A 13158-nucleotide genomic window follows, 5' to 3' on the forward strand; every position below is an offset into this window, starting at 1 on the left:
TGCATACAACTGCTTTTTAAAAACATTCAACATAATTTTAGAACAAGGCCTAAACTTAAAACCATACTAATACTGCTTGCAGTTCAGTATGCTGAATAATACCCATCACATGTAATAATGTGCTTGTGGAAGTTATCAGCATATGGTTGAAATTCGACTAAATGACAGTAACATTCTACTTTGCAGTCACTTTCTACCAAATTACTGCTTATAATTTCAAACTTTAAGATCAAAATTTAAGGGCTGTATGTATCAGTATCTTATATATATATATATATATATATATATATATGCTAATAGAAGAGTTTACATGTTAATTATATGTCCAAAATTAATATAATCAATAACAATATTTTGAAAATTTAAATATCAGGTAGTCAACAGATCTTTGAGAATGCTACCTAATATGAATATGCTGTATAAGCTTGCTTTATTCTGTCATATGCTGTACTAATGCTACTGTCATATAACAAGCTTTAGGTGTATGTTAGAAAAGTTATATCAATTTTTAACATTAGCTGAGACATATGATGCAAGAAAGTAAGCTTATACAGCATCAGCCAAAAAAAAAAAAAAACCCTTCCTATCCACCCATCCAGTCACTCCAAATGTTGGTCTAGTTCAGCCTTAAATTTATTTAAGCTATCAACTTCCACAACAACAGATGGGTCTGTTCCAGCAATCAACTACCCGCTGGCTAAAGGCAAACTTCCACACATCTATCCTACAACTGTCTTTCCTCAATTCGAAATTATACCCTCTCAGGTGATTATTCTGAACAAGAGGAAGAATCCCATCAGCATTGAGCTTGCTCAAACCATTCAAGGCCTTATACACCTCAATCAGATCACCTCGCAGGTGCCTAGTCTCCAGATGCTGCAACTTGCAGAACTTAAGCCTTTCTTCATAAGCACATCCCTTTGTTCCTCTCACCAATCTTGTTGCTCTTCTTTGTACTCATTCTAGCAACTCTACATCCTTCCTAAAATGAGGCCTCCAGACCTGTATACAGTACTCAAAGAGTGTGGCCTGACCATTGCCTTATACAAAGGGATAATCATCTCCTTGTCTCTGCCAGCAAAATTCGTATATATCATTGACAAAACTCCATAACCTGCTCTGGAAGCCCATCTGCACTGCTCACAGGACTTCATATCTGACTTCACAATTACCCCCAGGTCTTTTTCATTCTCCACCTCCCTAAGTTTAGTACCACACAATTGGTATGTTTCTCTTGGGTTACTGGTACCCATATGGAGTACTTTGCATTTGTCAATGTTAAAATTCAGTTGCCACTTCTCAGCCCATCTGCCTAACTTTTCTAGATCCTGTTGCAGTAACATGCTGTCTTTAGTGTCATTAACAACCCTGCCAACCTTTGTATCATCTGCAAACTTGGACATTAAGCCTGATATGCCTTCATCGATATCATTGATAAACACACAAAACAACAATGGACCTTATACAAAGGGATAATCATCTCCTTGTCTCTGCCAGCAAAATTCGTATATATCATTGACAAAACTCCATAACCTGCTCTGGAAGCCCATCTGCACTGCTCACAGGACTTCATATCTGACTTCACAATTACCCCCAGGTCTTTTTCATTCTCCACCTCCCTAAGTTTAGTACCACACAATTGGTATGTTTCTCTTGGGTTACTGGTACCCATATGGAGTACTTTGCATTTGTCAATGTTAAAATTCAGTTGCCACTTCTCAGCCCATCTGCCTAACTTTTCTAGATCCTGTTGCAGTAACATACTGTCTTTAGTGTCATTAACAACCCTGCCAACCTTTGTATCATCTGCAAACTTGGACATTAAGCCTGATATGCCTTCATTGATAAAAAAACAACAACAATGGACCCCAGCACCGAACCTGGGGGACTCCACTAATATCATTAGTCCACATAGAGCAGTGTCCATTTATTACTACTCTCTGCTGTCTCCCACTCAACCATCCCTTTATCCATTGCAGTAACTTGCCCTTAATGCCATACTGCTCCAATTTGTACAACAGTCTACCATGTGCAACAGTATCAAAAGCTTTCCTGAAATCCAAGTATATGATATCAAAATTATATTTTCATCCAGTTCTTTTGTGACTACATCATAGTATCCAGTCAAATTGGTCAGACAAGACTTCCCTTAACAAACCCATGCTGTGTCTGAACTATTACTGCTGTCTTGTCTCAGTGATCCTGTATCACCTCCTTAACCAGTGACTCTGTTATTTTCCCCCGAACAGAAAGTAAACTAACAGGTCTATAATTATTTGTGTCACCCTTTGAACCCCCCCCTTGTGAATTGTGGATATATTTGCACATCCCCAGTCCACGGGGACCTCCCCTAACTCTAAGGATTCTTTCATAATTATGGCAAAGGGTTTGCTTACTTCACTCGTGGCCTCCTTCATTATAACTGGATAGATTATCTACTCCAGGTGCCTTTTTTTAAGTTTTACTTCAACAATTTATCCTCCACTTTGCTCTCAGTTATTACAAAATCACTTAGCTCTCTGTTAGAGTTTGATAAACTTCTGGCATTCCCCTCCTTGAATAACTTCTCATTGTGAATGTAGATGCAAAATGCTTATTCAGTTTATAAGCTACTTGAGCATTATCATCAATAGTTGAACCATCTATGTTAAGTGGACCGATCTGATTCATCCCCTTCCTTCTAGAGCTTACATAAATAAAGAACTCTTTGATGTTTTTCTTCTTATTATTATTATTATCCATATGGTGCAAACGAAGCCTGAGGCTTATGCTTCACCAACGAAAAAAAAAAAAAAAAAAAAAAATCCTGCGTTACTCTAAGAGAGAGAGAGAGAAAAAAGTAGAAGGGAATCAACAAGGAAGAGAAGAATGATGATATCCAGCTCAGGACCCTGGGTTTGCCAAGCCCATACTCACCAGATGTGAGCTCCTGCATCCTTTGCCAAAGATTTCTCATAATGTGCCTTCACCTTCCTAACCTCCTTTGTGACTTGATTTCAGACTAGCTTATATCTGTTGTATACTTCTGTGTCACCTGATAATTTATATGCATCCCATGCATTTTTCTTTTCTGCTACGAGCCTCATTAATTCATCTGACATCCATTTAGGCCTGAACCTTGAACAGTAATTCTTAATTGGTATGAAAAGCCTAGTAGCCTCCAAGATTAAGTCCCTGAAAGCTTCCCATTTAGAATTCACCATTGGTAACATCATCAGTTGATCCCACTGTATTGAATTTAAAAACTGTCTGAGACCACTGTAGTCATCACCTTTACGAAAACAAAAACCCTTCCCTTTGATGGTGGTTACATCTTTAAGTAAATCCCATGAGTACACTGTGATCACATACTAAGCTTGTGGCCAGACAGAATGTTTTGTATATTTTATTTTGTACATTAATTATCAGATTATCTCAAGATTTTAATAAATCCATGAAATTCGCTAAATTGGGTAACACAAGTTTACTAGTATTTCGATGTTAGTGTTTGCTTTAGTGCAGACCACTAGAATGCATAGGAGCAATCTTTTTTTGCTAAGTGAAAAACAGAATATATGCATGGAATTTGAATATGATAAGCAAAACACTGGCCATTAAATTTATTGTTGAGTCCATATGAATATAAGGTTTTAAAACCTAATGTAAAAGGGTGACTTCTAGATCCAACAGATGTATCTTCCATAGCCAGTATAGTAATATATATATTGTTATTATGTATTTGAAAATGTTGAATTCGCTATATTTTTTGTTTCTATTTCTTCCTTCACTTCACCTTTTTTAGCCTTGGCTTATTTCTTACCCCATGTTAGTCCCCCCCCTCTCATTTTGTATTTATAGTTGTGTATATATATAATTAAAATTATAGTTAAAATTAAAGTTATATAGTTAATTAGTTATAGTTATATAGTTATAATTATATAGTTAAAATTAAACTATCCCTATGTAGAGGGCTCTGGAGCAAGTTCCAAGGCTGGCACTGAAGAGAAATTTGGACAACAGGCACAACAAAGAATGCGCCTGCCATTCATTGGAAAAAAATAAAAATAAAAAAAATAGTTACAAAATTTGTCACTATGTGGCGCTGTGGAAATACAAATCATTTGAACAGCGTTCCAATTGTTCAATGTGTCCTCCATTTTGGTCAACAACAGTTTTCATTCAAAGAACAGCATTTTCTACAGCAGAATGTAACATGTCAACTGGAATAGCCAGCACATGACATCTAATGCTGTCCTTCAGATTTGCAAGAGGTTGACATCCTTCCCGATACACCTGGTTCTTCAAAACACCCCACAACCAGAAGTCACATGGGGTGAGGTCCATGATCGGGGTGGCCAAGATGTCTGGAAACAACAGCTGATGACCCATTTGTCTGTAAAGTGTTGCCTTAACAATCTTTAGACACAACGGTGGATGTGGGGTGGCGCACCATCTTGCATGAATATGGTATCCTGAAGGCACCCGCGTTATTGCAGCTCTGGTATTGCAAAATTTGCCAACATTTCATAATATCGCTGTCTAGTGATGGAACAGGTGTGGGGTCCAGTCAGTGTTACCTATTCAAAAAAAATATGGCCCAATCATGAATGTGGCCTTAAATCCACACCATACTTTCACTTTTGGAGAATGCAATGGGACCTCTTGGATTACTCGAGGGTTTTCTGTTCCCAAATGTGACAGTTGTGCATATTCACTTGTCCATTTAAGCAGAAGTGGGGTTCATCACTCCAAACAATGTTCCAATGGCCAAGTGGTATCCACTGTCATTTGCGCCAGAAACTGAAGTGCATATGTGAAACGAATATCTGCATCACCATGCTTTAGCATGTGCATCTTGTAAGGATAGTACCGCAACACCTGATGCATTACTAGCCTTACAGTGGAATACGTGATATCCACTTCACGAGAAACAGCTGGCACACTTGCGCTACCACATGGAGATTGACTTGATAAATGCACGAGAGCCATAGCCGCATCTTCAACGCAACAGGAGGTCACTCGTTTTCAACCTCTATCTGGTTGAACAACGTGTCCTGTCGCTTCAAATTTTTCAATCATTTTGCGGACAGCACAAACAGTCATAGGGCCATGCCTTATGCGCTTCTGATGCTGGAATTCTCTGATAGTCACATTGTTGCTGTTCTGATAGTACAGCTTCACTAATAGTGCCTTTTTCTGCAACGTTGCTGGCATTGCTGCTGTAGTGCAGGCAAACATCTACTGTATGTTTTTGAAGAGACTAGTTTGCTTTCATACAGTACAGTAGAGCTGAGTAGTGCCGTTGTGGCAATAACTTACGATTATGCAAATAATTAATGTATTTGCATAATCGTAACTAAGATAGTTACATGCCATAGAGTAACAGCACCATATAGTGACAAATTTTGTAACTAATCTTCCTTTCCAATAAATGGCGAGCGCATTGTCCACTGCACCTGTTGTCCAAATTTCTCTCTGGCACGAAACCTAGAACCCACTCCAGAGCATTCTACATAGGGATACTTTAATTTTAACAACCCTGTATTTGTTCAGTCTGCTATCTGTTGAGTTATTTTTCTAGTATGCTCCTAAATTTGAATAAAATATTACTTTTTTATTACATCTTTCTAACTTAGGCCTTTTGGCATATTATTAGGTCCTACTATTACCAGCAGGTAGCAATTAGAAACAGACAGCTCTTGCTTATTATTATTTGGATGTATTGAATGGTGCTAGCCCTTCACATGCCATTCAGTATATCTTTATATGATAATTAGCTGTAATAATTTTAGTAATATTTGATATTTTATTATTATTAGTACTTTTTTTTAGGCTTCTCTTTTGTTTATAGTTTAGGGCATACATCTTTTCTTTACGTATTGACTAATCTGTTTTCCATTTTTTTAAATCTGTTATTCCCCATGTTCAATACTCTCACTATATATATATATCTGAAAAATTTTTCTGATAAAAATAAAATTTAATTTAATATAACAGATACTCACAAGAGATGTGAGCCCCTAGGGGCTCACATCTGGTGAGTATCTGTTATATTAAGTATGTGTAAATATAAAATAAAAGGTGATAGAGCTATCATCAGATATGGGTGGGAAAATTTAGTTATAAGTCGAATACAGGGATGGCAAAAATGCAAAATCTGATGTCAGCAGAAGTAAATATTGATACATGTATCAATAAATATTGATAAATGTATCAACATTTATTATTATTATTAGCCATATGGTGCAAGGAAGCCTAAGGCTTATGCTGCACCAGCCAAAAAAAAAAAAAATTTCTGAATTACCTCAAGAGAAAGAGTCAGAAGTAAAAGGTAATCACCAAGAAAGAGAAGAATGACGACATCCAGCTCAGAACCCTGGGCGTGCCAAGCCCATACTTACCAGATGTGAGCCACTGTGTATGATCAAATATATCAAGTAAATATTGATACATGTATCAATATTTACTTCTGCTGACATCAGATTTTGCATATTTGCCATCCCTGTATTCGACTTATAACTAAATTTGCCCACCCATATCTGATGACTGCTCTACCGCCTTTTATTTTATTTTACTTTTTTTTTTGTTTAATTATTTGGTATTAATATTTTTACTTTACAGTTCCTTCACCTCCAAATTGGCTTTGCAATTCAGCCATTAATTTTCTTAATTCATCATAACTTTTAGGATATTAACATTCTTTCGTCTTTTTCAAATCTACATTACTTCTTTTCTACTAGTCCTTGGCACTTTGTGTAATTTTCACCTCCATCTATACAAACTTTATTAGACTTGCTCACATCTGGTGAGTATGGGCCTGGCACATCCAGGGCTCGGAGCCAGACACCACCATTCCTCTCCTTCTTAGTGATTCCTCTCTCTCTCTCTCTCGTTCAGGGTAACTTGGGAATTTTTTTTGGCTGGTGCAGCATAAGCCTCAGGCTTCCTTGCACCATATGGCTAATAATAATGATAATAATAATACATATACACACATACCTTGTTTTTTTCTTCATCTAGGTTTAACCTTCTTTGTTTTACTACTTGTGGAAATTGATTTTAAAAAAAGGTGATATATTGGTGTACTGCAAGTAGAATTTTAAAATTTCAAAATTTTTTTCCGTAAATAAAAAAAAAAAAACAGTCATTTGACAAGAGTAACATGACCCCCATTTCACCAAACAAGGGCACGACCACTACTGGGTTAATATTGGTCATTATTATAGCTGATATTTAAATGACATTTTTGCCAGTTTTATTAGAGTATTCTGATTGTTAGATTAATGTGGTGTGGATACAGTGTGTCCGTAAAGTTCCTGTGTACTTTAAAACTGCAATAACATAGATTCTATACAAGATAAAAACAATCTACATTGGAAAGGTAATTTGTTCTAATTTATATGCACAAAAATTGTTAATTTACTTTAATTTTAATTTTTTTATTTTTTCAGGTAATCGACACATTATGCAAAGGAAACATCACACAGAAATTTGATTTCTTTCAAACTAGATGAAGTTTAAAGAGACTGGTTCTGTTAATGAAAAGCCACAAACTGGAAGGCACAGATTAAACAAGGAGAGTATGGTATCTGTCAAGAAAGCTTTTCAGCCAAGCCCATGAAAATCACCAAGGCTGGCATCGGTGGCACTCAGTGTTCCTAAAGCAATGGTGCACAAAATTCTTAGAGTGAAATTGCACAAGTGACCTTACAAGATTCAAGTGCATCAAATGTTGCTGGAATTGGACTACCATGCAAGATTAGCTTTCTGTAACAAGTTTAATAAATGAAAATGGTATTGTATCACTTGACAGTCTAATGTTTAGTGATGAAGCCATGCAACATTTTGTATTAGTGGTAAATTTAATTGCCATATATGGGGGACAGAGAAATCACAAGAAATCTAAGAAGATGAAAGAGATTCCCTCCAAAATCAGTGTCTGGTGTCCTAGATAAAACACACATATGATTAGTCCTTTCTTTTTTGAAGAAGCAGTGATTAATGATGATAGTTATCTTGCAGTGCTACAAGATTTTTTTATTCCTGAACTAAGACAATTAAGAATTGAAGCAAATATAGTTTTTCGACAAAATAGAGCACCTTGCCACTTCTTTCAGAATGTTCAACAATTTTTAAACACTTTTTTCCAAACAGATGGATTGGAAAAGGTGGGCCAATTGCATGGTCAGCTTGTTCACCAAATTTTTTCCTCATTGTACATTTTTATATGGGGATATGTCAAAAGTGTGATTTACTCCTTAACCTTGCTTTTTAAATGATCTTTACACCAGGATCTCAAATTTAATTAATGCTATAACTGAAACACAACTGGAGAACATGGTTATGGAATTGCAAAATCATTCTACAGTTTATCATTAATTCCGTTGAATCTTAACATCTTATGATTACATACTCTAAAAACTAGACTAAAGTATTTCTCCAATGCATTTTACAGATTGTTTTTATTTTGTTTAGAACCCAAGTTGTACTTTTTAAAGTACACAAAGACTTTATGGATACCTTGTATTTTACATTTTTCCTGTTTGCATGCATATGTACAGGATCAATAAATAAGTTTTTGCAATGCAGTTAGTGCCATTTTAAATATTACCTATCTGTAATATATTTTTCAGGTAATATTAAATATTACCTGAAAAATATATTACAGGCAATTCTTCTATATTGGTAAACGTTGGTATGAACACTCATTATGAGGGATGGTAAATAAGTATTTACCCTTGCCTAGTAATGTCTGAGTTAAAAATTTGATATTGCATGTGTGTAATGTAATGTAAATTAAGATATGTCAGCAGAGTGGATAAGCCTGCAAACAGTGAATACTACAAAAACCAATAGTTAAATAAATAAATATCAAATATGACAAAAGTGGGAAGGAGGAGACTAAACGAAGAGAAAACGTTTTGTGACAGGAATACATGTCTAAAATTTTGAATAATTTAAATAAAGCTAATAGGGCATAATTTTCAAACCAATTATGAACAAATTTTCCCTGAAAAAGGGTGCTGAAGCCAAATAATGTGAAACATCATGACATTGATACTGTAAACCATCCACAACACCATGACCAGTCAGTGAAACAACTAAAATTTAGAATTCAGAATTCAGTATGACCATTAAGTCCTATCTCATCAGGCGGCCAGAGGGCAACAATAGTTGTGGAATCACTATATTTCGAATCACACAAATCATTGCATCAGTCAGTAGCCAACAGAATTCTATCAGCCCTCAATGCATTAGATTTGCACAACAGTGGCCCTTATGCAGTGAAAAATAAAATCAAGGTAGCTTAAGCATCCTCATGATGTGAAGCCAAACTGCGAACTGAAAAATGAAGTATAAATAAGGAAATAAAGTATAAAATCAACCAATCTACAGATGGCACTGTGAGCAGTGCCTAGCAAGTATGCTCACTGCAACAGTGTTAAATAAATTAAAATTAATTAGTAGATTGTAAATAATAACACCATGAATAAAGCAGAAAAAATAAAATAAAGCAACAAAGAGAGTAAAATAAAGAAAAAATGGCATCAATGGCTGCATAGCATAACCGACAACGTTGTCTGAAACATAATATAAATTAAGTTACATATGTAAATTAAGATATGTCAGCAGAGTGGATAGGCCTGCAAACAGGGAATACAACAAAAACTAGTAGTTAAATGAAGAAACATTGAAGATATCAAAGTGGGGGAGCTAAATTAAGAGAAATAATTTTGTGAAAGGAATACTATAGATAAAGCCAATATGGCATTTACAAACCAGCTGTGAACAAATTTATACCAGCATCCCCTCAAATGCTGAAGCCAAATAATGTGAAATATCATGACATTGATACTATAAACCATCCCCAACACTGTGACCAATAAATTTCGTTTATTGGTCACTGTAAATAAATGAATATATGACCTATAAATTTTATAACAATGAAGTAAACATTAGCTGTGGATCTGTTTGCATCATAATGCACAAGTTTTTGCACATCTAAGGTGGCAGCCTGATGGGTTCAGAGATCGTTAAAACCTCAAAATCTCCACAGGAAAGAGCATTCTGCACAATTTTTTGGAACTTTGCAGAGAGAGAGAGAGAAAGAATGTTGATTTTTTGACCAAATTGTGATGATAAGGAATGCTGGTTACATCATGACTCAGAAACAAAACAGATAAGCAAACAGTGGAAACATACGAGGGCTGTTCCGAAAATACTTGGACTGGCAACACTGCTTCATTGCTATGGAAACGAGTGATGAGTTTGCATCTAGGGATGTCCCCCCACCTTTTCTTAGTTGGTTTGTGCAAGCATATTACATAATATTCATTATTGTATTTGTTATAACAGTTTATGTGAAGTGTGTTTTATGATGGGGGATGAGAAAGATATTTTGTTAATTATTAGACAAAGAATCGCGATTGAATTTTGTGTAAAGTTAGGCAAAAGTGGTCAGAATACATTTGAGATGATTCAAGAAGCATACAGTGATAAGCCTTGGGCAGAAAAGCCATATTTAAATGGTGGAAGCATTTTAAGGACAGGAAAAAAAAACATATGAGATAAACAAAGAAGCTGCTGTCCATCAACCTCAGTAAATGATGAAAACATCGAGGAAGCCAAAATGTTATTAAAAGGAAATAGATGTTTATTGATTTGTGATCTGGCAGTTCAATTGAATGTTGGTGTAGCAAGATGTTACAAAATTGTAAAGATGCACCTTAACATCATGTGTTTGCGCAAGATGGGTACCGTGTGATCTTACCGCAGAACAAAAAGAATGGCTCGTTGAACTTTGTCAAGTCTTAATTGACAAGGTGGAAGAAGAGCCTAACTTTTTGAATAAAATAATCACCTGTGACAAGTCCTCGATTAAACATTTTGATCCCGAGTCCAAACAGTCAAGCAATGGAAACACCACAATTCACTGCCTCCAAAAAATTGAGTTTTTGGTTCATCAAAAAAAATTGATGTTGATTTTGTTTTTATCCTCGCGGAATAAAACTGCAGCACTGGGTTTCTGAGAAACAAACTGTGAACGGAGAATATTATACTTGTTCCTCTCCCTCTAAAATGAACAAATCACTACAGGGCCACAGATTTCAGACTGATGAAGTGGAAGCCTGGTTTCTGCTTAAAGCAAGGCATTTTATTCAAGAGGCCTGAAAGAATTTATCCACAGATGAAAAAAAAACATGTAGCTTCACAAGGTAGTTATATATAAAGAGGGATCAAATTGCCTGCCAAGTTTCATATCCCTAAAAAATATTTCTAGGTGGGGATAAACACTTTTTGATTCTCCCTATTTATCATATGATAATCATCTTTTTTATACTCTCCCTATTGACCATGTGATAATCATCTATGGTTTTTACATCTTGCTATACCCTGTTAATTTCAGGCAATAAAAATACAAGAAAAAATTAAAAAAAAAAATTATATATTTGCTGTTCTGTTTTATCATTTAATTTAGTTTTGTTCCAAAACTTTCAGCAATTGAATTCAGCAATAACACATCACTGATCAACAATTAAACTTGTGCTCCAAGTAGCAAACCATTAAATTAAAACATTTCATTATGTCACTCCATAATCTTTAATAGTACTTTTTATAAATAGTATATGCTTAATGCTATTTGAGATCATCTCTTTTATTAGTTTTGATCACTTCTTGATTAGACCGGGGTTCGAGCCCGTGACCACCAAATGCGGAGGATGCGGAAAGAATGACCATCGCATAGCCCCAGAGCAATGTGGCCTTAGTTGCTAATGCTATTAAAAACCAAATAACAAACAAACATTAGTTTTGATTGTAATAATCAAAATTTGCAAGATTTGTTGTAAAAAGTTCCTACTCAACTATGTTTCTGTTTTCATCTGTTATGTCTTAAACTTTATTGTAATACTTTTAATAATATTTTATGTATTCTAATTAGTGTTACATTATTATATTTTGTTATATTGAATGCTTTTATTTTGCTTTAATTAATTATCTTTGTAAACAGCCTTGCTCCTTTCACTAATTACAAGCTTTTATATACTAGCTTCAGCATAATCCACTATTTTCAGTATTGAAAAATTAACTTAATTTTTCTGTGATATATATTTGGTACTGCTCTGATCCTGCTGTATATATGTATTTTAAGGACAGTAAATTATGATTATGGATTCATTGATTGGAAAATAACAGTTTTCAAATTTTTATTTTTTCTAGATTACCTTAACAATTTATGGCGGCTTATTTTTATTTGAAGAATTTCCCTCATCAATGATCATATGTGGTGTGTTAAGTCAAACGCTGCATCTTTTGGTATTACGAACATTTCCATTTTTTGTCCTAACTTCAGTTCCATTTCTTGGAGCTGTTGGTAAGTAGGCTTGACCACATAAATTTTCTTCTATTTTGACTTTTTGAGTTTTCTAAATGGCTGCTATGAAAGGTTCCTCCCAAATATCCAACTTGATTTAGCCAAAAAAGCAAAAAAGTGTTGAATTTTTTATGATAATTAATAAACCATAAAAATATTGTTTTTCTTCCTTCCTTCTATTTGTATTATGTTCATAATTATATTAATTCATGTAAAAATTTTTTTAGATATTTCTTCCTTGTTATTTTTTCCCTTAAAATCAGAAAATGTTTCTTATAACTGAACTTTACTGTTGTATAAACTAAATAGGAATGATCACTAATAGGTCAGAAAGATACTATATATATCACACAGGTTATTAATAAATTAAAAATATGACTAGTCTTGTGTTCTGTCGATATTAGCAAATTCTGTGATTATAATTATCCTTATGATCAGTATTATATTATTTTATACAGTATGCCTGAAATGTACAGATATCAAATAATTTGAAAAGAATAAGAGAAGTTTACCTCACTATGATATGTAGAACACTTCCGTATGATACTCTAGAAATTAAAACAAAAACAATTAAAAAATCGAAAATCTTACATTACAGTAAGAAATAATTAAAAATCAAATGAACACAATTAAAAATCAATTTAACACAATTAAAAATTTGTACTTGGGACATGAATAAAATCCAATTTAACATCTACTGTAAACCTACAAACACAGGTATGCTTCTGCATTATAACAGCTATCACCCGTTCACCTACAAAAGATCAATTATCTTTAATCAATTTCTCAATGCTTATAAATATTCA

At 34.4% G+C, this 13158-nt stretch overlaps 1 protein-coding gene across 1 annotated transcript in view; it reads left to right on the top strand.

Annotated features, from left to right (window-relative positions):
• The window catches only part of LOC150077880 (protein TEX261), a 77313-nt gene that overhangs the window by 33900 nt on the left and 30255 nt on the right, over window positions 1–13158 (top strand). The window contains exon 3 of the mRNA XM_090384875.1: window positions 12199–12352. Coding sequence (XP_090241001.1) covers window positions 12199–12352 — 154 coding nt within the window. The remainder of the gene's footprint in view (window positions 1–12198; window positions 12353–13158) is intronic.

This window comes from Mastigoproctus giganteus, chromosome 11, assembly GCF_048544385.1.
Source record: "Mastigoproctus giganteus isolate SK-2022 chromosome 11, ASM4854438v1, whole genome shotgun sequence".
Classification (NCBI taxonomy): domain Eukaryota; kingdom Metazoa; phylum Arthropoda; class Arachnida; order Uropygi; family Thelyphonidae; genus Mastigoproctus; species Mastigoproctus giganteus.